At 47.1% G+C, this 26,772-nt stretch overlaps 1 protein-coding gene across 1 annotated transcript in view; it reads right to left on the reverse strand.

The window, feature by feature from the left end:
* The window catches only part of LOC137437411 (glycerol-3-phosphate dehydrogenase [NAD(+)], cytoplasmic), a 78,585-nt gene extending 57,557 nt beyond the window's left edge, over positions 1–21,028 (reverse strand). The window contains exon 1 of the mRNA XM_068131725.2: positions 20,739–21,028. Coding sequence (XP_067987826.2) covers positions 20,739–20,782 — 44 coding nt within the window. The 5' untranslated portion in view covers positions 20,783–21,028. The remainder of the gene's footprint in view (positions 1–20,738) is intronic.
* Positions 21,029–26,772: the final 5,744 nt, after the last annotated feature.

Consider the following 26,772-nt stretch of genomic DNA (forward strand, 5'->3'; position numbering starts at 1 on the left):
TATGTGTCGGTTTGACTTTTTGTGTGATTAATGTTCGCTCTTTCACGAGCCTCGATCTTGTATACAAAAAAAAAAAAAAAAAGTCCATTTGTTACGCTATCGTCACGACACAAACTTTGGCATCTTTCAACCTTCACTACATGGGGGCGGGGGCTTCTGAAGAAACTTTCTCAACAACATTTATACAAAGAAAACCCCAGAACTAACAAAGTTTATCCCTTCAGCAATACAGTGCCTTCAAAAAGTATTCACACCCCTTGACTTTTTTCACATTTTCTTGTGTTACAGCCTGAATTTTAAATGGATTAAATTGAGATTTGTTTTGTGAATGATCTACGCATAATAAATACCCCATAATATAAAAGTGGAATTTTTTTTAGGAATAGTAACAAAATAATAAAAAATGAAATACAGAAATATCTAATTTACATAACTATTTAACTCCCTGAGTCAATACTTCATAAAAGCGCCTGCGGCAGTGATTACAGCGTCGAGTCTTCTTGGGTATGTCTGTATCAGCTTTGCACATCTGAATTTCGGGAGTTTCTCCCATTCCTCCTTGCAGATTTGCTCAAGCTCTGTCAAGTTGGATGGGGAGCGTCGGGTGAATAGCAATCTTCAAGTCTTTCTACAGATTCTCAATGGGATTCAAGTCTGGGCTGTGGCTAGGCTACTCAAGGACTTTCACATTCTTGTTCTGAAGCCATTCCAGTGTTGCTTTGGCTGTATGTTTGGGGTCATTTTCCTGTTGGAATGTAAATCTTCACCACAGTCTGAGGTCTTTTGCACTCTGAAGCAGGTTCAAGGATTTACCTGTATTTGGCTCCATCCATTGTTCCCTCTATCCTTACAAGTCTCCCAGTCTCTGTCACTGAAAAGCATCCCAACAGCATAATGCTGCCACCACCATGCTTCACGTTTGGGATTGTGTTAGATGGGTGATGAACTGTGCTTGGTTTCCGCCAGTTGTAGTGCTTTGCATTCAGGTGACAGAATTTAAGTTTCATCTCATCAGACCACATAATCATTTGACTCAGTCTTTCACGTGCTCCTTTTGCAAACTCCAGGCATGCTGTCACGTGCCTTTTTCTCAGGAGTGGCTTCCATCTGGCCACTCTCCCATGAAGCCTAGATTTGTGAAGTGCTGCAGAGACTGTTGTCCTTCTGGCAGGTTCTCCCATCTCAGCCAAGGAACTCTGTAGTTCTGTCAGAATAGTCATTGGGTTCTTGGTCACCACCCTGACCAAGGTCCTTCTTGCCCGGTTGATCAGTTTGGTGAGATGGCCAGCTCTAGGAAGAGTCTGGATAGTTCCATATTCTTTCCATTTCCTAATGATGGAACTCACTGTGCTCTTGGGAACTTTCAACACTCTAGAAATGGTTTTATTTCCTTTCCCATATCTTTGCCTCCTCACAATTCTATCTCGGAGTTCTGCAGACAGTTCCTGGGACTTCATGGTAGAGTTTCTGCTCTGACATGCACTGTCAACTGTGGGAACTTACACTACTCACAATAAGTTAGGGATATTGTGGGAGTGAGTTGATTTTTTTTTATAGGGGTTTGGGTTAGGGTATTGAAATCAAGAATGCTGTGTTTTTTCACACTCATTAATAACCAGAGAATTAGGACCAACAACTTTTTTCAACATAATTAATACACAAAATCAACCACACCGAAGAACCTGCCAATATCCCTAACTTATTGTGAGTAGTGTATATAGAAAGGTGTGTTTCTTTCTAAATCGTGTCCAATCAATTGGCCACAGGTAGACTCCAATCACGTTGTGGAGACATCTCAAGGACAATCAAAGGAAATTGGATGTACCTGAGCTCAATTTGGAGTTACACAGCAAAGGGGTTGAATGCTTATTGACTCAAGATGTTTCAGCTTTTCATTTTTAATTTGTAAAAAATAAAAATTCACTTTGACATTATGGGATACGAGCAACGGTACCCGGCCTACTGGCGGGGCTTCAATTGGGAGGCCCAAATGAAAAGGCAAAATATCAGAAATTAAAGGCTTTTTTATTTTAAACGATTCATATAAACATCCGTTAAATCATATCACACGCAAAGCATCAAATCACAGTGATGTGGTTTTTTTTATTGAAATTCTAAAAATACTGTTTATAGCGGTTACCGGAAGCATGACACAATTACCTTGCACCGGCCGATGACGCAACCGGCGAGCGGTCACTTGTCCGGACTCGCCCGGGCGTGTCTAGACTTGCCTTTCCCGGGCGAACACTTGGCTTACCTATTTGCATACCACGCCCCGCCTGAGAGGCGTGGCTTTTGTGTGTTGAACTTTACCTATAAATTGCCGCCCGTTCGATGGGCTGATTCAGTGCTTTTGAGTTAGACCGTGGGCCGTCGGTCAGAATTCTTAACTTTCGTGACCCACATCGAGTAACTAATCAATGTTGAAATATTATTGTCCAAAAACATGTTTAAAAGCATACCATATAACTCGGCAATCTCAGAACTCCACCATTATTTTAAAAAGTGGAAAAAAACCTCAATAATTTCGACAAGGACCTCGCTAAAATTATCCAGTCATAGTTGTCCTTTCATAAACGCATCGGACTATCCCATAAGCAACAGCCAATCAGATAACGCGTTTCAAAGAAGCGACTCTAGCAAACATGGCGACGCTCATGTCGTCTTCGGATGCTGATGCCAGTGGTGCATCTGCCGATGATTCAGAAGGGACATCATCTGGATTTTGCTGTATGCACGTCATTGCAACGCACAGCAGGGTTATTCCTCTTGCCGAGAAATCCTTCAAAAAATTCAAAGAATGTGCTAATCTCTGGAAGGAAATCGAAAACATGCCCGAAAGTAAAGTAGCACACAACGCAGACCGCTATGGCTGGGACTGTGTATCAGCGGCAGAGGCACCGGCAAAACAGCCGCGGCATGCCGACGATGATGATGAAAGAAGTGGGAGGTAAGTACCGAGATCTTGACTAACTTTTTGTTAGATCTAACTTTAATTCTAGTAATAGGGTAGTCTAGATATAAGTTCAGACTCTAACTTAAGTCTAGAATTTAGAAAGCTTTCCGTGGCTCGGACTGTTGAAATTTGAAACCTCCGTGATCAGGTGATTCGGACAGACGGGAAATCAGACAGACGGGAAATTTCACCTCTACACTGTTCTTGAGATGAATAAATTTTATATTTTCTACATACTTCCTCACCTTTAGGACGATGCTCATAGTAATAGATATTAAAAAAAAATTAATTTACCTGTATTTTTTCTAACCTCAGGAGAAAACGAGGCACTCCAGGATATCATGCTGAATGCTACCGCCATTTTTGCAATATTACTGAGATCAACCGGGCCATTCGGAGGAATAAAAGGCAAAAAGGTAAAATATACCAACTTTACTTTTGTTTTCTCATCTACAAAAAAAAAAAAAAAAAATTTCAATTGTGTTTTAAGTGGAAAACCAAGAACCAAATCCTATTGAAAATAGTTATACTCACGTAAAAGGGTAATTATGAGTTGATATTGTAATTTCCAAAATCAAGTTTATTGCCTTTCATTGATCGACCTATCTTGGCTTAGTAATTTTGTAACCAAAAATCATTTACCTAAATTTGCTTAATTTTTTGATAGATATTTCTAATTTATAATTCAATAGGTTATATCAATTGTAATTGATTATTTCACAAATTAGTACAGGAAAAAAAAAATCACATCTTGCAAATCATATATTGGTATGTATGTACATATTCGTAATGATGAATTTAATTTTGTGTAATTTTCAGAGTCTGCAACGAGCACATCAAGACTGGCTGTTATTCCAGAAGTTGAAGACTCGCTAGATGAAGAACCACCCAAGAGATGTCTTCGCTCCTCAATTGATAAAGCGACACCATCTGTTGCAGGACGTGAGCATGTGTTGCCAGTACGATGTGTCATCTGCAGAACCAACCAGTATGTGAAGGACTCGGGAACAGGGAAGAGAAAGGTTGAGAAATTAATGAATTGTGAAACCATGAGTGGGGGACAATTATTAAATGCTGCAATGATGAAACAAGATCAAAGGTTGCTCTTAGATATTAGGGATAAAGACCTTGTCGCAATGGAAGCAAAGTACCACAAGTCATGTTACCAAAGGTATACTAAAGTAGTTCATAAATCTCAGACAAAAGTAGAGAGTTCACAGCAATTGTATGAGAAATCATACCAGAGTTTTTGTAGTAAAGTGGTTGAGGAGAGGATAATCAAAGGAAAAGAGATTCTGCGACTTACTAAGTTAAACAGATTATTCATTAAAGAGGTGCAACATGTGGAAAGCATTGATGCCTCTTCATTCAAATCTGGTCGTCTGAAGACAAGGCTTAGGAGATCATATCCTGTTCTCTGCTTTTGCAAGCCATCACGTCAAAGTGAGAGTGACATAGTATTTGTTGAAACACTTGATGTTGAGGAGGTGGTAGAAGATGTTGTTGAAGATGTGACTAGTGAGGACAGCGAGAGCAGTGAATCAATTCTCCCAGACCAAACATGTAGAATAGCACAACCTTTAAGGGAACTATTCCATGCTGCTCAAGAATTGAAGGCATCCATGAGTAATGTGCAAGCAAATACAGTATGGCCTCCATTAGCCAATGATATGTCAGTAGATAAGATAAATGAGCTCATCCCCTACCAAGTTGTACAATTTTCTAGCATGGAGCACTGGGGTAAGTGAGGATGTAAATGAGTCTGAAAAGGTTTCAGTCCCTGATGAATCACAACGACGTCTGCTTGCTGTGGCGCAGGATCTAATGTACATAAGATCAAAAGGAAGGATGCTTCTTCCGAAGCACACGTCTTTGGCAATGTCCGTAAGACACATCACGGGCTCGGCCAAGTTGATAGGAATCCTAAATGGACTAGGCTACAGTGTGTCCAATTCAGTCACTTTAGAACATGACACGGCTCTTGCAAAGAGGCAGCTTGCCCTGGGTGTTAACATTCTTCCTGCAGGTACTCAGTCTTCATTTACCACTGTTGTCTGGGACAATAATGACTTCGGTGAAGAAACCCTGTCTGGTAAAGGTACTACGCACAACACAAACGGTATCCTACTGCAATGGCCTTCCACATCACTGTGTACTGATATACAGTCTCCACAACCCATACCTTTACCAAGAACTCGAGAGAGATCAATTCAACCCCCAGAATCCAACATAAAGAAGTACTTTGGAAACAAACGTGCTGGTCCTGAGCCATATGGAGTTGATGTTTCTCTGATGGAAGAAAATCACCGTCCAGTCCAACAATCTGCAAGGGACTTGGATTTGGCATTGAGACTGATGAAAATGGCCGAAGTATCTGACAAGATCTTTCCTGGGTGGACTGGATGCAACACCTTGCTGCAAAATGAAGTTCCAAGTGTCTCGACAATAGGCTATTTGCCAATTATTGATGCAAGTCCCACGGAATATGACACTGTGTACACTATTCTTGACACAAGTCTTCAAATAGCAGACACACTTAAGCAGCAAGAGATAGTGGCAGTTTTCGATCAAGCCATCTACTCCAAGGCGCAACAGATCAGATGGAGCAATGAAAGATTTTCAAAGAGATTAGTTCTTCGTCTTGGAGCTTTCCACTCTTCCCTTGCAATGCTAGCATGCATAGGAAAAAGATTCAGGGATGCTGGCCTAGAGAACTTAGTAATTGAATCTGGGCTTGTGGCTCAAGGTTCTCTGAATGGTGCCATGAATGGCCACCACTATAACAGAAGTTTACGTATGCACAAGTGCCTGGTAGAAGCGATAGAACGGACTCGCTGGCAGTGCTTCATGGATTCGCTCGGTGATCATGACAGGGATCAAGTGTCGGAAGTTCTGATGAGACTGCACACATCTTTCCCAGGATCAGCTTTCCTAGAGTGTGTGCAGTCAGATGATTACAGGCAATGCATGACACTCTACCTCAACTTCATCAGGGAACAGTGCCAAAAGAGTCCAACTTTTGTAGTGTGGTCCTCGTACATCGAGATGGTGCAGGTGTTGATGCTCTTCATCAGAGCTACCAGAGAAGGAAATTGGGACCTGCACCTATCATCCATTCGGTCATTTCTTCCTTGGCTTTTTGCCTATGACCACATCAATTATTCCCGTTACCTACCAGCGTACTGGCTCGAGATGTGTGAACTACCTGCCTTACACCCTGCTGTCCATGAAGAGTTTGTCAAAGGCCGATTCTCTGTCCAGCATCAAGATGGCCATGGATTTTCTCAGACTGCATGCGACCAAACAATAGAACAAACCTGTAATCGGGACACAAAGACCAAAGGTGGAATGATTGGTTTCACTACACAGAAAGGAGCCGTCTCGCGATGGATTCTCTCTCAACAAGAACGGGCTGCCATATCAAAGAAGTGTGGAGAGATGGCAGGTAAAGACGAAATAATACAGGGTCGGAAAGACTTGCAGCCGTCTCGCATCAAGAGAGATGAAGAAGATATTTGCAGAGTGATGAGTGTGCTTGATGCAATAATCAATCCCTTCGATGGGTCTCATGATCACCTACTGCATCTTGCATCTGGGGTGGTTGCATCAAAAGATGTTGCTGAATGCTACATCAAGGCATGGGAGAAAGGTGATGAAGAACTTGTAACATACTGCAAAGAGAGACTGCAAGGCACCCAAGATATATTTGCTCCAATAAAGAAATCAAAGACAAAGACTTTCAAGCCAATGAACAAGGTAGTTCACACCAAAGCGCAAGGTAAACAAGTATCACTGCAGGCAGACAGAAATCTTTTCCAGCGACTTCTTATCATTGCAAATGTCAGGAAACTAGACATTGAAAATATGCTTACCTTCAACTTGGGCCCTCTCCCACTTTCTCTAGCACACCAAGATGGTTCACTGAACAAGACAACGAAATCATCTTTACTACACTATATTGAATCCCAAGTTCAGCCAACTCCAGTCACGGAGATCCCCTCAGGAAGCATCTGGATTATAGATGCTATGGCCATGATGCAAGAACTTCAGCAGACGAGTATACCATCTACATTTGGTCAACTGGCTGATCATGTCTTGAAACAACTTGTTGATCTTGCAAGGAGCGTAAGAAGTGAATCTATACACTTTGTGGTAGACACGTACAGAAACATGAGCATCAAAAATGCTGAGAGGGGACAAAGAGGATCAAGTGGAAGTCTGATGACAAAAATCTATGGGGAAGACCAACGGGTGCCTCAGCAGTGGAAAAAGTTTCTTGCTGGCAGTGAAAACAAGGCAGAACTAATACGATTTTTCTTTAAAACTTGGAGCAGCAGACCAAGTTCTGTCCTCAAGGAGGTCCACATTTTTGTGACTCATGATGAAGAATGTCATGAACTGGAAGATGACCATGGAGTGCTGGTTGTGAATGAAGTGCAAGGCTTGAGATGCAACCATGAAGAAGCGGACACTCGCTTGTTGCTTCATGCCCAGTATGCAGCCACAAATTATCCTGGTACTTCATCAGAAAGTGCCTCTAATCCAGTTGTGATGAAGAGCCCGGATACTGATGTCTTTATCATAGGAGTAGCGAGAGCAAAAGAGATAGGAAGTGAGTTGTTATTCCATACAGGAAGGGGCAACAACAGGAGGACTCTGAGCTTGTCTGCCATAAATACCTACCTCGGGGAAGATGTTTGCAATGCACTTATTTCATTCCATTGTTTCACTGGATGTGACTCTGTTAGCAGTTTCCATGGCAAGCCCAAAGCAAAAGCATACAAGTTAATGGCAGAGAGTGCACAGTTCAAGGCCACATTCCAACAGTTAGGGAGATCATTCACAGTGAGCGAGGATGTTTTTTCTGGACTTGAGAGATTTGTTTGCCAGTTGTATGGACAAGAATGCGACAGTGTTAATAAAGCACGGCACAACATGTTCCTCATGCTGATTAAGTCAGAAGCTCGTCTTCCACCAACACAGGACTCACTGAGACAGCACATAAAGAGAGCAAATTACCAGGCTGCAGTACATCATCTCTGTCTGGAGCAGACCCCAGACATTCCAAGCCCACATGGACATGGATGGAAAGTGGAAGATGGAGGTCTAGATGTTGTCTGGGATGAACAACCCCCTGCTCCAAGCAGTTTGCTTGAACTGACGTACTGCACTTGCAAAAAGACAAACTGCCAGATGCCAACTGGTAAAAACAAGGGAAGATGTTCTTGCCGGCAGCATATTGTACCATGTACTAATCTGTGCAAGTGCACTGATTGCCAAAATCCAGTGGCTGGAGAATCTTTAGATGAAGACTCCGACACAGAAGATGAAGATGTGTAGTGTTCACAACTTCACACTGTTAACCTGCTGCTGTAGCTTCATTCCATTTAGCTACTCTGTTGTGACACAGATATACGTGTAAGTTCTGGATGAGAGGGTAGCAGAGAAGCCTGTTATTTGGCCCCCAGATTGGACTCAGACATTGTGAATATTATAATAGGGCTGTATTTCCATGAGGCAACAGTCTGATTATTATCTTTTGGGTTACATTAGGCCAATAGCTATGTATAATTTGAAAACTGTTTATTTTTTAAAAATTTTTGTTTTGCTACAGCCCTAAAGTGTGCCAACATAATCTAATATGACATCATCTAATCATAATATGACAGAGAGATGAGAGAGTGGGGTGGGATGAATTGGGCTCATTTGCAAAGATATATTTCGTTGAAGTGCCAATAATTACTTTGAAAATAAAAGATGTATGTGTATGTAAATGTGTGTGTGCGTGTGTGTGTGTGTGTAAAATAGGGCACATTAATTTTGCAAGGAAAAGTTTCTTAGAACTTCCAATGATTCCTTTGAAAACATTTCCAAAGAAATATATTGGTGAGTGCATGTGTGTATCTGGTTTTGTGTGTGTGTGTGCGTGTGTTTGTATGTGTGTGTGTGTGTATGTGTAGCTCATTGATTTTTTTTTACCGTTCTCTGTCATGTAAGTGTTGCTGTGTTTCAATTTGTCTATTTTCCATAGGTTTGTACATAACTTTTAATTTCTTGACAAAAGAGGGTGCTGTGCATCTGGATGATTAATACTAATTAAGAATACTAATTAGTGTGCAACTTTTGGACTTGCCGAGTGGTGAATTCTTGTTCAATGATTTTTTATCTCCCATCAGACAAAAATTCACGTGGTTACCAGATGTGGGTCACGAAAATGATAAACTAGAAGTATTTCCACTGCTTGGCCCATGGTCTAAGTTGAGTTCTTTCGAGTTGAGCTAAAATAAATAGCTCAGTGAAACTTCATTCCTGGCGTCGTCCATTTTGTCCGGTTTTATCGTGCGAGCATAGCTCCCACACTGTTTAGATTTTGATGATTTGCGTGTGATATTTAAATCGATGTTAAAATAATTCGCGCCTTGCAATTGAAGCCCCGCCCTTCGGTCGGGGACCGTTGCTCGTCATATATATTAATGGCGATATGATACAAACAATTTTTACCGCTTTGCTTTGAAGAACGGGAATGAATGGAGAGGAGCGTATTAATACGTCTGGTTGAAGGCATTGGGTGGTGAGGGGGCTTGAAGCCAGATTTTAATGTTGCAGCCACCATATTGGTGCTCGCCGTCACTGCGATGCCAAGCGAAAGACACCTCAGAGCTGTCACATTCACAATCGCTATGTCGTATGTACTCCCGATACGTGTACCAAATTCCCGATACGTGTACCAAATTCCCGATACGTGTAACTGTACCAAATGAACAGTTAAAAGGATTTTAAGCCGATAGGTGTTACGGCCTTGGCAAGATTGATGGAGACAGTGATCTGTTAGGGTATACACCGCCCAAATAGCTATGTGGAATTCTCTCATGTAGAGATTAAACGTCGTATGAACTTTGGCCGAGGTTATTATTTACTTTTAATTATGTTTATATACGAATGATGTTTAATGATGTTTATATTGGTTTTGGGTCGTCCTTTCCGCATATCTCGTGGGATTGTGAGTTGGAGAGACTGCCGGTCTTTGTCTGAGGTCACCGAGTCCGATCCGTGCAGCTGTGCAGCGATCGGTGCAGCCGTTTGTGCGGCACCCGGGAAAACAACAGTCACAATGAAAACATCGTCACAATGAAAACATCGTCACAATGAACGTTATGCGAACGCGAATGCTATGCGGGAGTCCAAACCTGAGAATGCTGGAGACCAAAGCTGAAATTGGAAAAAACTAAATAGCCTATTTTACTCCTGGAGATCCCAGGATTACCCACCCAAAATATCGTTGCGATCGGTTCAGCGGTTTTTGCGGTACCTTCGAACGGACAGACAGACAGACGGACGGACATTTCGTGAATTATAGTAAGATTATGTGTAGATCAGTGACAACAAATATCTTAAAGTAATCCATTTTTAATTCAGGCTGAAACACAACAAAATGTGAAAAAGTCAAGGGCAGTGAATACTTTCTGAAGGCACGGTATGTATCAGTGACTGCAGTAAATAAATGAATTATGAGTATCTATCTGTCTATGGATGAAATAACAATTTAGGGGTCCTTGAACTTTGAAACAACAACGTGCATTTTAAGGCCATTTTCCCTGCTAGAGCGGGGGTTAGCCTTGCGGTCCCCATGACAATCTTCTCCATTTTGCCCTATTTTCTGCATCTCTCCTTGATAACCCCCTTGCCCGCATTTCTTCTTCCACCATCTTTAGCCAAGTCTTTCTCGGTCTTCCCCGTCCTCTACTTCCTTCTACATTCATTTCCATCACTCTTCTCAACCAGTCACTTTCATCCTTCCTCAACACATGACCAAACCATCTCAACCTGTTCCTCTTCACAGCATCAATCAAAGGCTCTATTCCCATCATCTTTCGCTATTCATCATTTGTCTTCCTCTCTCTCAACGATACTCCGCACATCCACCGAACCATTCGCATTTCCACCCTTTCCAGCCTTCGTTGCTGCTCTACGTTCATTACCCATGTCACGCTCCCATAAATCATAACACTTCTCACACATGCAGCATACACCTTTCCCTTCAGCTTCAACGACACTCCCATCCTCATCAGCACGCCACTCAGTTCCCGAAACTTCTTCCATGCACATCTCACTCCAGCAACCGTTGCCGAGTCTGATCCAACTTCTCCATTCAGCATGTCTCGGAGGTAGCAAAATGTTTTCACACCTTCCAGCTTCACGCCGTCTCCAAGATCCAACTCAACATTTCCTCCATCTGCAGCTCCCTCTGTGCACACCTTATATTTGAATGTAGCTGCCACACTGGTTAGTGACCGTCTCAGACCACTGCATTTTTGATGAACCCACTCAGCGCACATTGTACATTGAATGGAGTTCACTCCGACACCCTTCCTGCACACAGCACATGGCCACTTCCCAGTTCTTTCCACCTCACCACATGCTTTACCACTTGCCATCACCTTCGTCTTTCCGATATTCACCTTCAGACCTTTTGTCTCCATACATTTCTTCCACTTGTTCATCTTTTCCTTCAGTCCATCCATACTTTCCGCAATCAACACCAGATCATCTGCATATAACAACTCCCACGGTAAACCCTCCTTTACGTTCTGAGCCAGCACCTCCATCACAGCTACAAATAGTAGTGGACTTAGTACCGACCCCTGATGAACTCCCACCTTCACCTCAAACTCACCACTGTTTCCGTCCTTCGTCCTTACAGCTGTGCGCGCTCTTTTGTACATTGCCACCACTACTCTGATCAACCATTCCTCCACTCCTAACTTCCTCAATGCCCATGTCAATACTTCGCGTGGAACCCTATCGAATGCTTTCTCCAGATCAACAAACTCAAGAAACAACTTCTTCCTCTTCTCCATGTACTTCTCCTGCAACTGCCTCACAATAAAGAGCGCATCTGTCATTCCTCTTCCTGGCATGAATCCAAACTGCATTTTGTCGATCTTCACCTTCTTCCTTATCCTCCTCTCCAACATCCTTTCCAATACCTTCATTCCATGCTCCAATAACGTTATCGCTTGGTACGAGCCACACTCCAGATGGTCACCTTTCCCCTTGTATAGAGGGATGAGGATACTCAGTTCCCAATCCACTGGAATGCGGCCTTCTTTCACCACCAGATTGCAGATCTCTGTCATTCTCTTCACACCCAAATTTCCCGCTGCCTTCAACATAACTCCCACAACTCCCGTCGGCCCTCCCGCTTTTCTATTCTTCATTGCTTTTATCACTTCCTCAACTTCCTTCTCAGTTATCTTCTCTGCCAGTCCGAAAAATGGGTTACTCTCTATGTTGCCATCCCATTCATTCTCTGTATTCAACAGCATTTCCATATATCTTTTCCATCTTCCTTTAATTCCATCTGGGTCCACAACGATTTCTCCCACTTCATCCTTCAAGCAACTCACCCCCATCACATCACACCTCTCTTTCGCTATCTGCTTTGCAATCCTGAATACCGCTCTCTGACCCTCTTCCGAATCCAAGCATTCTCCAAACATTTTCCTACATGCCTCCTGCGCCTTTGCTACCTCTTTCTTTGCAGCCTTCCTGGCTGCCTTATAACTTTCATGCTCTGCTTTTTCTGCTCCCGTACCCTTCGCCTTCTGCCACTCCTTGAACTTCTTCCTCTTCACGTCAATCTTCTTTCCAACTTCATCATCCCACCACCATGTTTCCGAGTGCCTCGGTGGTCCTTTTGTCCATCCACATACCTCACCAACGGCTCCCAACAGTCTATCTTTCATTGACATCCAACCACTTTCAACCTCAACCACATCATCCTCTACCCCACTCAGCCTCTCTTTTAATGCCTCCCTTACTGTCACCTCTTTCAACCTCCACACCTTCATTCTCGGTTGGTACTTCACCCGCCGAGCTCTCCTCACACCTTTCACCCTTATGTCGCAGACAAGCAAGTGGTGCTGTGAAACAGCCTCCTCCCCCGAGATCACCTTTGTGTCCCAGGAGGTGCTCCCTATCTCGCCTACGCACCATCAGGTAGTCAACGGTTGTCGTCGACCCACCTGACGTGTATGTAACATAACAAGCTTATTATCCTCTTTCTGGAACTGAGTATTACAAATCAACAAATCAGCTCCATCAGCAAACTCCAAAATCCTTTCACCTTCTCCATTTCTCACACCATATCCGTAACCCCCATGAACTCCCTCAAAACCGTCCATACTCCTTCCCACATGTCCATTTAGGTCTCCTCCTACCACAATAACTTCCTCATCTTTCACGTTTTCCATCAGCTTCTCTATCGCACACCAGAACTTGTCCTTCTCTTCATCGCTCCGACCAACCTGCGGAGCATATCCTGAGATGACGTTCACCAAGAGCTTTCCAATCATCATTTTCACCATCATCAACCTATCACTCACTCTAGTCACACTCACCACACTGTCTACAAACTCCTCAGAAAACAGGACACCAACACCATTCACACCCTCCGGGCACCCTTGCCACACAAACTTGTATTTCTGTCCCTGCATACCCTTCACCATTCTCACACCATTTCCCTTCCATCTCGTCTCTTGCACACAACATATGTCCACTCTTCTTCTGATCAATACTTCCACCACTTCTCCTGATCTCCCCGTCATTGTCCCTACATTCCATGTCCCAAACCTCAGAAACCGATCTCCACTTCGGGCTGTACCGTACCCATATGTAGTTGTAATTGTCATGGTTCTCTTTTTTTTGAGGCAATGTTTTTATGGCCGGATGCCCTTCCTGACGCCAAACCCTCTTAGTCGCCTCTTACGACACGCGACACGCAAGGATACGGTACCTATTCTAAACCGAGGTACACACCGGGTGTCCTTGAACTTTGAAGATAAGCTTTAAAGGTCCAATCAATCCCTCAAACACGTCAAGCATTTGAATGTCATCGTGACCTATTCAGTGTTACCAATTTGATTTCATTACTCGACTTGCACAGAATATAATTTTATGTCATATATGTATACACTTTCCTTTCTTGTTTTAACGGCTACAATTACTCCAACCTTTTCGTAGAATCAGCCAGGGAATGTTTTTGGCCCATCTTTCATGAAAAGGTTGGCATGACTTGACGTTAGACTAAGTTAGAGCAGGAATTTTGAATTTGTTCAGGGTACCAGCGAACCTTGACTCGGTATGCAAAAAAAATAAAGAATCCCAAAAATCAGTGATTTTAAAAAATCTTAATCAAAATCTGCATCAGCAGCACAGTTGCACTCCCAATAAATGATGCTACGCACATCCATGTGCTGCGAAAGAGAGAAAGAACCAGACTCAGTGGTATAATGGTTGGAGTGTCCACTCTGAGTCTGGGAGGTCGGCCTTTCAAACCTTGGCCGAGTCATACCAAAGGCTTAAAAAACACTCTGTGATGCTTTCTTGCTTCACCCTCAGCAGTTAAGGATACAGAATGGACAAACCCCATCAGTTTTAATCCATCAAAAGGAGGAAATTACTCCTTGATTTTCCCTATGAGTGCAGAGAGAGAAGAGCAATGTCATAAAGATGACAGAAACATAAACTGGTACCTAGAGTGCTCTAGGAAGTGACATCATTTCCCCCAATTTCAGTGGCTGTGTTTGTGTGAAAGTCAAGTCTGTTGTTATAATAACTAGCAACGGTACCCGCCCTATGGGTGGGGCTTCAATTGGGAGGCCCAAATGAAAAGGCAAAATATCATAAATTGAAGGCTTTTTTATTTTAAACGATTCATATAAACATCCATTGAATCATATCACACGCAAATCATCAAAATCTAAACAGTACATGGCGCCAATTTTGAAAAAAGATTGAATTCTGCAAAACGGAAGCGGCCGCTACACGTCTTTCTCAGTCGCACGTTTATGTGTGAAGAGTGCGCGCCGAATCTGTAACACGGAAGCGGCCGCTACACCTGTTTCTCAGTCGCTTTGCACACGCTGACATGTTACTTCGGAGCCGCACATTTATATAGGAATAGTTCGTCAGGAATCGATCTACTCTCTCCTGGTACGTAGAATAAACAGTATTTGTAGAATTTCAATAAAAGCCACATCACTGTTCATATCAGTAAATATTATTCCATCGTGTTTGGAAAAACTGCAAAATTGGAAAACTTGGAAAATTGGAAAAACAATATGGCCTATTTTACTCCCAAGGGTCCCAGGAATACCCACCCAAAATATCGTTGCGATCGGTTGAGCCGTTTTAGCGGTACATTCAAACAGACGGACAGACATTTCGTGAATTATAGTAAGATAATAATAATAATAATAATAAAATAATAAAGCAAGACTGTTGGTCTGTCCGTCTGTCCATCCCCGAACTATTCCCTCAGTTTATACAATTATGATTTTAGTTTCCACCCGTACAAAGCTGCTCTCTCTCTCTCTCTCTCTCTCTCTCTCTCTCTCTCTCTCTCTCTCTCTCTCTCTCTCTCTCTCTCTCTCTCTCTCTAAATGTAAACTCATTCACGAGTTCGGCATTCGCAGTTTCACCATTTACCGCATGTAGAAACATTCGCTGGTTCCGTAATATCTCAACACAATTGTGATTTTGAGTTTCCACCGAAACGACGACGATCTTTCTCCATCCTAAAGTGGGTTGGAGGTTTCATAAATTTCTCAATACAATTATAATTTTGACTTTCCACCCATACAAAGCTGCTCTCTCCGCCTGTAAACTCATTCACGGATTTGGCATTAGCAGTTTCACTATTTACTGCATGTGAGATTCGCTGGTTTAATAATGCCTTTTTGAGATTTTGGACTCCCACCTGTGCGTAGCATAGCATGGGTACCTCGCAAGTACACGAAATAACAATAACAAGTACACAGACATTCAAAGTACACGGCCCCATGACAAATAATTAAATATGCTGCAGCGCGGCATTGCCGGGGCGCCTCCGGCGCCCGGCAATACCGCAGTGCAGCTCATTGAGGCTACATTGGGAGGGAGAGGTGTACACTACTTGATTGATTAATTGTATAATTAAAATCAATAAAAGATTATCACAAAATATTTTCATAATCAATTGGCTAATTGCATAACTAAACCACTAGTGCTTCATCCGAAGATGTATCTTTTAGAAATTTAATTAAATAAGTCATTTATAAAAAAGTAAATAATTAATTGATTACTCAATAAATAATTCATCGATTAATCAATAAATAATGAATCAATTAAATGATTAATCAATTAATCAAAAATATCCTTGATAGCCACATCACTTGGTCACTCATGTCCAAATATTAGCTTCCCAGCTCAAAAGGTGCCTGAGATATTGGCCAAATGAGAAAGAAAATAAATAAATGATTAATAATGAAAGTAAATAAATAATAATCATTAAAAAATTAAATTATTAATCAATTTGGTCAGAGAACACATAAACTACCACTATTTCATCAGAATCTGTAACTTTAAAAAAAAAAACATTTTTGGCATTAATCGAATAATTAAATAATTAATCGATTAATTTATTAATTAATAAATCAAAAATAGCCTTTGCAGCCAAATCACCTGGTCATTGGCATGTCCAAATATCAGCTTCCTAACTCAAAAGGTGCCTGAGTTAATGGTCATAAGAGAAAGGAAATTTAATTAATTAAATAAGTACTTAATTAATCGCTAATAATTAAATAACTCCTTAATTAATTGATTATTCAAAAAACAAAAAATACCGTTTTTGAGAAAGGACTTGCTCACGACTCTGCCGAAATTTCAGCTTCCTAGCTCAAAGGATGGCTGAGATATCGCCCGGACAAACAAACAAGAAAACAAACAACCAAGAAAACAAACAACCAAGAAAACAAACAAGAAAACAAGAAAACAACCAGAGTGAAAACTGAGTACTCTCTTTCAGCGTGCGTCACTGCCGAGCCCCCTTCGGTGCCCAGCAGTGACGATTTGCAATTCCTGGAGATGGCATAGGAAAGGAGCGGTGTACAACAAGTACACATACATTCAAAGTACACCGCCCCATGCCAAATAATTAAATATGCTGCAGCGCGGCATTGCCGGGGCGCCTCCGGCGCCCGGCAATACCGCAGTGCAGCTCATTGAGGCTGCATTGGGAGGGAGAGGTGTACGCTAATTGATTGATTAATTGTATAATTAAAATCAATAAAAGATTATCACAAAATATTTTCATAATCAATTGGCTAATCGCATAACTAAACCACTAGTGCTTCATCCGAAGATGTATCTTTTAGAAATTTAATTAAATAAGTCATTTATAAAAAATCAAATAATTAATTGATTACTCAATAAATAATTAATCGATTAATCAATAAATAATTAATAGATGAAATGATTAATCAATAAATCAAAAATATCCTTGATAGCCACATCACTTGGTCACTCATGTCCAAATATTAGCTTCCCAGCTCAAAAGGTGCCTGAGATATTGGCCAAATGAGAAAGAAAATAAATAAATGATTAATAATGAAAATAAATAAATAATAATCATAAAAAATTAAATTATTAATCAATTTGGTCAGAGAACACATAAACTACCACTATTTCATCAGAATCTGTAACTTAAAAAAAAAAAAACGTTTTGTCATTAATCGAATAATTAAATAATTAATCGATTAATTGATTAATTAATAAATCAAAAATATCCTTTGCAGCCAAATCACCTGGTCATTGGCATGTCCAAATGTCAGCTTCCTAACTCAAAAGGTGCCTGAGTTAATGGTCAGAAGAGAAAGGAAATTTGATTAATTAAATAAGTACTTTATTAATCGCTAATAATTAAATAACTCCTCAATTTATTGATTAATCAAAAAAAAAAATACCGTTTTTGACAAAGGACTTGCTCACTATTGTGCCGAAATTTCAGCTTCCTAGCTCAAAGGATGGCTGAGATATTGCCCGGACAAACAAACAAGAAAGCAAGAAAACAAGAAACCAGAGTGAAAACTGAGTACTCTCTTCAGCGTGCGTCACTGCCGAGCCCCCTTCGGTGCCCGGCAATGACGATTTGCAATGCCTGGAGATGGCATAGGAAAGGAGCGGTGTACAACAAACAAACAAACAACCAGAGTGAAAACTGAGTACTCCCTTTCAGCGTGCGTCACTGCCGAGCCCGCTTCGGTGCCCGGCAATGACGATTTGCAATGCCTGGAGATGGCATAGGAAAGGAGCGGTGTACAATATGTTCCCATTACAACTGAGAAGGAATTTTGAAGCACAAGGAGGCCATTCGGCTCATCAAAGCCTGCAACATTATTACCAACCTATGGTTGTTTGTCTATGCTCTATCCTTTTTTAAATGTCGAGTGTCAAGCAAGGAAGCAGCAAACACCATTTTTAAGGTCTTCGGTATGACTCTGCCATGGCTCGAGCCAACGATATCCCAGACTCATAATGAACACTCCAACCATCATTGCGCCACACACCGAGTCGGGTGTCGCTGGTGTCTCGTGTCCGCATGTCTGCATGTGTGTGCGATTTGTGTCGCAGTTTCTACACGAGCACAAAAGGAAAACTGAAAGAAAGACGAGTGTGATAAGTAAGTGTCCAACAAAGTCTATAACACTGACATTAACGAAACTGTTGATTTCCGACATATACTTAATACAGCCCTTTTCCAACTACACAATTGCACTTATCTACTATGTTAATAAACCACAGACATATATATATATATATATATACACTTACAGATAAACAAAAAGACTCAGCCTTTAGCCCTTTACTTAATCATCGGCAAACAGACTTGTTTGCATGGATCTGGTGATTGTAAACTCAACAACATTGACTTCATCACAAGACCCCGAGGCCCTGAAAACACGAGACCCCGATATCCCGAGACTGTGAGACCACTAGACCGTGAAACCCCAAGACCATGGGAACCCAAGACCACGAGACCCCTGAGACCATGGGACCGTGAGACCCCAAGACCGTGAGACCACGAGTCCACGAGACTCTGAGACCACTAGACCCCAAGACCCCGAGTCCACGAGGACTCTGAGACCACTAGACCCCAAGACCGTGAGACCACGAGACCCCTGACACCATGGGACCGTGAGCCCATGGGACCATGAGACCCCGAGACCCCAAGACCCCGAGTCCACGAGGACTCTGAGACCACTAGACCCCAAGACCGTGAGACCACGAGACTCTGAGACCACTAGACCCCAAGACTGTGAGGCCACGAGACCCCAAAACTGTTAGACTGCGAGACCCAGAAACTGTTAGACTGCGAGACCCCGAGATCCCGAAACTGTGAGACCACCAGACCGTGAAACTCCGAGACCGTGGGAACCCAAGACCACGAGGCCCCTGAGACCATGGGACCGTGAGACCCTGAGACCGTGAGACCCCGAGACCCTGAGACCCCGAGACCCTGAGACCACGAGACCGTGAGACCGCAAGACCACGAGACCTCGACTGTTAGACCGCGAGACCCCGAAACCGCGAGACCCTGAGACCGCGAGACCCCGAGACCGCACGATCACGAGACCACGATGGCATATTTATTAATTTAATCATTTAACGTGAAACGCTGAGTCAGGTGTTTGTAAAGTTGTTCCTTTCTTTCCCTCTTGTTCACCTGAAATTCCCTTTGACCGATCATAACCTTCCAGCTCTCTGTTATCGTTTGATATTTATTGATTTTATCTTTAATCGCAGAACTTTGGAACGTTCGCCATACTCCTCAAACTGAAAGTGCCATGATTTCATTTGGACCAGCAAATACACCAGCAGGACGAAACGTCACAGTCACCTTGAACGTGACCATTCGACGGGGGTTTGGATCAAGTGAGGAAACACATTTGACTGACGATGACGGCGATGGGAAAGCGAGTTTCAAAGAAACTTTTAATACTTTGGTTGCGTAAGAGTGCGAGGTGCACATGTCGAGTTTTGGACGTTATACCAGGTACGTTACACCAGGTACGTTACACCAGGGACGTTACACCAGGGACGTTACACCAGGGAGGTTACATCAGGTATGTTACACCAGGGACGTTACGCCAGGGGCGTTACACCAGGGGTGTTACACCAGGGACGTTACGCCAGGGGCGTTACACCAGGGGTGTTACACCAGAGACGGTACACTAGGGGTGTTACGCCAGGGATGTTACACCAGGGATGTCACCAGGGATGTCACACCAGGGACGTTACACCAGGGGTGTCATATCAGGGATGATACACAAGGGATGTTACACCAGGGACGTTACACAAGAGATGTTACACCAGGAATGTTACACCACGGATGTTACACCACGGATGTTACACCAGCGATGTTCTCCTCGTGATGTTACACCAGGGATGTTACACGAAGGGCGTTAAACCACGGATGTTAAACCACGGATGTTACACCAAGCACGTTACACCAGGGCCGTCACACCAGGGACGTGACACCAAGCACGTTACACCAGGGCCGTCACACCAGGGACGTGACACCAAGGACGTTACACTAGGGATGTTACACCAGGGATGTTTCACCAGAGACGTTACACCAGGGATATTACACCAAGCACGTTACACCAGGGATGTTACACAAAGCACGTTAAACCATGGATGTTACACCAAGCACGTTACACCAGGGCAAATCTATTTGTATCGCCTAAACCCTTATGCAACTGTACAGGCAAGAGGGGAGGGGAAAGAACAGATGGGGTGTCAGAGTTCTATGCAGAGACACGGTAACTGTACCCCAACGCCACGGTAAGTCCGCTCCGTTGAAATCGCTGCTGAGTTCGTGATATTAAAGAGACGATGCGCGTCATTGCACCCGCGGCGCCGTTACACGGGACCGAAGCGCGGGACGACGAGCGATTCCCACCAGTTTCCCGACCCGATGATCGCAACCTTCTTGCGGGAACCCATGGTGATGGTGGTGCTGATGTTGTTGATCGACGTCGCCGCTGCTGATGTCGCGCTGACCGCAGGGGTTGCACGGATGATCGTGTGGGCGTGGCCCTGAGCATAATCACGCCCATCAAGGCGTGGTTTAATCGAGAAGCTCCTCCTACTATCAATTCAACAAGACGTGTGGAGCAGCACTAAACATGATCGACGAAAGTAAACGACCCCTGGGTGTACCCATCCGTACACAGTAAGGCATTGTTCGTTAATGAACGACCCTCCGTCATGTAGCCACGCCCTCTTACTTCAAACTCCTCCCACAGGTTAATATGCAATAACTAATAACTGTCTCATTGCAATTAAAAAATTATAATGGTGCATATTCGATTTTAATCTTGAGCAACAACAACAATAACAGCAGGAGGAATAATCTGCCATGCATGATTCCTCTCTTACTTTGTATTCTGTCCTGCTCTCCTCTGCAAAGGCGGATTCCTTATAACCCTGGATCGGATCGGTCATTTCACTTCATGTCACGTTTAATCCACCACATGGTCGCTCCGTCTCAAATACGATTTAATAATCACCCAAGCTACTACAACCAAAATAGCAGCGCTATAAATGACGTCACCATTTTCCAGGCAATTTTAGATACCCCATCCAACCCCACTTCGGAACACTGGTCAAAAGAAGTGGGAAAATTCAAGCAATTATTCACCATGGATTTTACTATGGTATTAAAGCGCGGCGTTACGCGCGCTGCTTGTGAGCAAGGAGGAAGCGGACAAGCGGTAACATATAAACGTCTTTATTGTAAGACTACACTGTAACACTGAACTCCTCCGGGCTGGTCGCCCGGTGTATATCATGAGGCCACGCCTACCCCTCGGGCGTGGCCACCGCCCACTCGGTGCGTGGAATGATGTCACCACGCCAGTGGGCTTTTGTGTCCGCCACACGCGCCCCCCCAGAATTCCCGCGCACCTGAAGGGCCAGTTTGCGGGGCAGACGAATGACCCGGCCGAAGCGCCCCCTGGCGATCGGCGGCGTCCGGGGTGCAGGGATGCCAGGTGGGATGCCCCTGGCTGCCCCTGGGATGGGTGCAGGACCGGGGGGCGGCGTGGCGGCGGAGCTGGGCGGTGCCGGGGGTCCGCCCGCAGGAGGGCGGCCCCGACGTGGGGGTCGGGCCACTGGCGGTGGATGGTCCACATCGAGGTGGGCCGGCTTGAGGCGGTCTACCGAAACGCGGTCAGGAGTACCGCCGATGTCCAGGGTGAAGTGCTTCGCCCCGGTCTCCAGCACGCGGAAAGGCCCGTCGTACGGGGGCCGCAGTGGTGTCCGATGGGCATCGTGGCGGATGAAGACGTACTCCGCCTTGCGAAGCTCCGGGGCGACGTGCGTCGGTGGGTGCCCGTGGCATGCCGTTGGCACCGGGGCGAACCTCTGGGCGGTCTCTTGCAGAGCGGAGCGCTGCTGTGCCGCGGACCATGGTGCCGTGGAGTCGGGGAGGAACTCGCCCGGCACCCGCAGCGGTTGCCCGAAGACCAACTCCGCCGCGGATGCGCGCAGGTCCTCCTTGGGCGCCGTCCGGAGGCCCAGCAGGACCCAGGGGAGCCTGTCGACCCAGCCGCCGTCGCGGAGGGTGGCCCGGAGCGCGGCCTTCAATGAGCGGTGAAATCGCTCACACAGGCCGTTAGCCTGGGGGTGGTAGGCCGTGGTTTGGTGCAGCCGGACCCCGAGCCCCTGCGCAACCGCCCCCCAGAGCTCCGAGGTGAACTGGGGGCCGCGGTCGGATGAGATGTCTGAGGGGGCGCCGAACCGGGCGACCCAGGTGGCGATGAAAGCCTGCGCGACATCGGCCGCCGTTGTCGACGCCAAGGGCACGGCCTCCGGCCACCGGGTGGTGCGGTCCACCATGGTGAGGACGTAGGTGAAACCCCGCGAGGGGGGCAGAGGTCCCACCAGGTCCACATGGACGTGGTCAAACCGGCGTTCCGGCACCGTGAACGGGGCCAACGGGGCCTGGGTGTGCCGGTGCACCTTGGCGCGCTGGCACGCGAGGCACGTCCTGGCCCAGCCGCGGACGGCCTTCCGGAGGCCATGCCAGACGAACTTGTCGGCGATCAGCCTTTGGGAGGCCCTCGCGCCCGGGTGGGACAGGCCGTGGATGGCGTCAAACACCTGGCGCTGCCAGCCCACGGGCACAATGGGGCGAGGACGCCCGAGGGAGACGTCGCACAAGAGGGCCGCGCCCGCGCCGTCGAACGGCACCTCGGTGATGCGGAGGCCCGTGACGGCGGTCCGCAAGGCCTGGACGTCGGGGTCAGCGGCCTGGTCCGCTGCCATCCGGGCATAGTCGATGCCGAGGTGGACTGCGTGGGCGACGGCCCGGGAAAGGCAATCCGCCACCGGGTTGTCCTTCCCCGCGACGTGCTGGATGTCCGTCGTGTACTCGGACACGGCCGAGAGGTGACGCTGCTGCCGGGCCGACCACGGCTCGGTGACCTTGCCCATCGCGAAGATCAGCGGCTTGTGGTCGACGAAGGCAGTGAACGCCCGGCCCTCGAGCAGATGGCGGAAGTGCCTGACTGCCAAGTGAAGTCCGAGCAACTCGCGGTCGAAGGTACTGTAACGGCGTTCGGGCGGGCGAAGCTGCCGGCTAAAGAACGCCAGCGGTTGCCAAGCTCCACGCACCCATTGCTCGTGCACGGCGCCCACCGCGTAGTCCGAGGCATCGGTGGTGAGGGCGATCGGTGCGTCGGGCGCCGGGTGCGCGAGCATGGTGGCGTTAGCCAAGGCGAGCTTCGCGCCCGTGAACGCCATGTCCATCTGCTCGGTCCAGGTAACGTCGCCTTTGCCCGGCTTACCTCGGAGAGCTTCGTGCAGGGGGCGCAGGAGCTGGGCGATACGGGGCAGGAACCGATGGTAAAAGTTCACCATGCCCAGGAACTCCTGCAGCCCTCTGATCGTGCGGGGGCGCGGAAACCCCTTCACCGCCTCCACCTTGGCCGGCAGGGGGACGGCTCCGTGCCTGGTGACACGGTGCCCCAGAAAATCGATTGTGGCGGCGCCGAACCGGCACTTGGCGGGGTTCACAATCAGGCCATGCTGGCCCAGGCGTTCGAAGAGCGTGCGGAGGTGGCGTAGGTGCTCTTCGCGGGACGCGCTGGCGACGAGGATATCGTGCAGGTAGACGTAGACAAAATCCAAGTCGCGCAGGACGCTGTCCATCAGTCGCTGGAACGCCTGAGCCGCATTCTTCAGACCGAAGGGCATGCGCAGGAACTCGAAGAGTCCGAATGGCGTGATGACCGCCGTCTTCGGGACGTCCTCCGGCCTGACGGGGACCTGATGGTAGCCGCGTATGAGGTCCACCTTCGAGAAGAAGGACCTGCCCGCCAAATGGGCGGAAAAGTCCTGAATGTGGGGGACGGGGTAGCGGTCGGGAGTCGTGGCGTCATTGAGACGGCGATAGTCCCCGCACGGTCGCCATCCCCCGCCGGGCTTCGGCACGATGTGCAGCGGCGACGCCCAAGCGCTCTCTGAGCGCCGAACGATGCCGAGTCGCTCCAGGGTAGCGAACTCCGCTTTTGCCACCGCCAGCTTCGTCGGCTCGAGGCGGCGTGCCCGGGCGTAGACCGGTGGCCCGACGGTGGGGATGTGATGGGCCACCCCGTGCTTGACGGCCCCCGCCGAGAAGGTGGGCCGCGTGAGGGCCGGGAAGCTGGCGAGGAGGCGGGTGAATGCGTCCGCTGCCGGAAGCGTACAGACCAACGTGGCCAGAACCGAATCGTTCGGCAAGCCGCTTGGCAAGCCGCTCGTTGAGCTGGGCAACGCACAAGCGAGCGAGCTGAACGTCTCGGCCTGGACAAGCCGTCTGCGCTTGACGTCGACCAGGAGCCCATTAGCGCACAGGAAGTCCGTGCCAAGCAGTGCCATGGGCACGTCGGCGGTGACGAACGTCCATCGGAAAACCTGCCCTCCAAACCGCAGAGAGAGGCAGCGTTTTCCGTACGTACGGATGGGCGTCCCGTTCGCGGCAAGCAGCGCGGGGCCCCCACCCGCGGCGTGCTTGTCTGACGTGCCGGCGGGAATGACACTCACCTGCGCTCCCGTGTCGCACAGGTAACGGCGCCCGGAGAAGGTGTCCGTTATGAACAGCAGGCTGCTCGAACGGCCGGCGCTCATCGCCACTATTGAGCGCCGGCCCGGGCGTTTCCCGACCCGTTGAAGGAGCACGGCGGATGACACCGCCGAGCTTCGTGGCCGAACTTGGCGTGGAACCAGCACCAGGTGGTGGAGCTGGAGGAGCGCGGCTGGCTCCGCCAGGCCGGTGGAGTTGGCGGGTTTCCCCGCGGTGGCGGTTTTCGCCGCGGCGGTGGGCGGGGCGTGGCGGCGTTCACGAGGTGCGTATCAGCATGCTGCTGAACATCAGCGTGCTGTAGAAGCTGATGCTGTGGAACATGCTGCTGAACATCAGCGTCGAGGGCCGTGATGGCCACGCCGACGCTCGCCCGCGTGTCCGAAGCGGCGAAGTACTTGTCCGCCTCGGCCGCCAATGCTCGGGGTTCCGTTAGCCCGGTCCCGGCCAACGCGAGGCGAACCTGCGCTGGAAGTTGGCGACGGAAAAGCGCCCGGAATAGCGAACCGGGGGCTTCGTCGCCCAACAGTGACAGCATATGGTCCATTCGGACCGACGGGCGCGTCTCACCGAGCTCGGGGAGATCCAGGAGGCGGTCGGCCCGTGCGTCGTCCGTGAGGCTGAACGTGGCTAGGAGTAGCCGCTTGAGTGCCTCGTACTTGTGGCCTTTCGGTGGGTGGCGAAGGACGGACACAACTCGAGCGGCCGTGCCGGGCCCGAGGGAGGCGACGACGTGGCAATAGCGCGTGTCATCGCCGGTGAGGCGCCGAAGCTGAAATTGGGCTTCGGCCTGGACGAACCAGACTTCGGCCTGAGCCTCCCAAAATTCCGGAAGTTTGACGAAGTCGGCCATGGCGATGGCGTCGCGTGTGGAAGGATCGCTCCGGCAGATCCAACGTCGAGGGTCACCAGTAAAGCGCGGCGTTACGCGCGCTGCTTGTGAGCAAGGAGGAAGCGGACAAGCGGTAACATATAAACGTCTTTATTGTAAGACTACACTGTAACACTGAACTCCTCCGGGCTTGTCGCCCGGTGTATATCATGAGGCCACGCCTACCCCTCGGGCGTGGCCACCGCCCACTCGGTGCGTGGAATGATGTCACCACGCCAGTGGGCTTTTGTGTCCGCCACAGTCTTATTATTAACACTAGAAGGGACATCCGCACAATTCAATGTGAAATGTGACAGTCTTCAAATCATCAAGCCCCCCCCCCCCACCAAACAACCAAGTCCTCATCCTCCTACTCCCAACTCTAAGGCTTCAATCCCGTCCCCATTCCAAGCTTACAACCACTCCACCCCCCCCCCCCAACATCTCCTCAACCCCCGACCTCCCCCACTCAAAGTTTCAACCTCCCACTCCCAACTCTGTCCCATCTTTGCTCTCCCCCTCCTCCCAACCCCAACTCTCTATCCTCCCCTCCTCCCACTCAAAAAGCGACAAGGGTATTCCCACATCGATCATTACATATTTCTTCATTAACTTATTGAAGCAGCGGAATATTGAACTCTTTCCCCTTCCCTATTATGCTATCACCGAATTCACAGAAACCGCGATCGACACATCAACAGCATGGCCGCAACATGTCATGCATGTTCCATCACGGTCATCAGCCCAACTCACAATCCCGCAGGATATACGAATAGTCGGAAACCCTGTGAAATTGCAACTCTCAAGTGACCATGGGAAGCATAATTGTGCCAATAAACGACTTGATACCAATTATCTTCATCCTGATGCATATATGTATATATATATATTTATATACACTTGGGATGTATATAAAGTGTCCAACACCTTAGTCACCCCCCCCCCCCCCCCCCTGCCCAGCCCAACGTAGGAGAGGTAGGGAGAAACCACGAATAGGGG

Source organism: Myxine glutinosa, chromosome 1, assembly GCF_964187855.1.
Source record: "Myxine glutinosa chromosome 1, kmMyxGlut1.1, whole genome shotgun sequence".
In the NCBI taxonomy this organism is placed as follows: Eukaryota; Metazoa; Chordata; class Myxini; order Myxiniformes; family Myxinidae; genus Myxine; species Myxine glutinosa.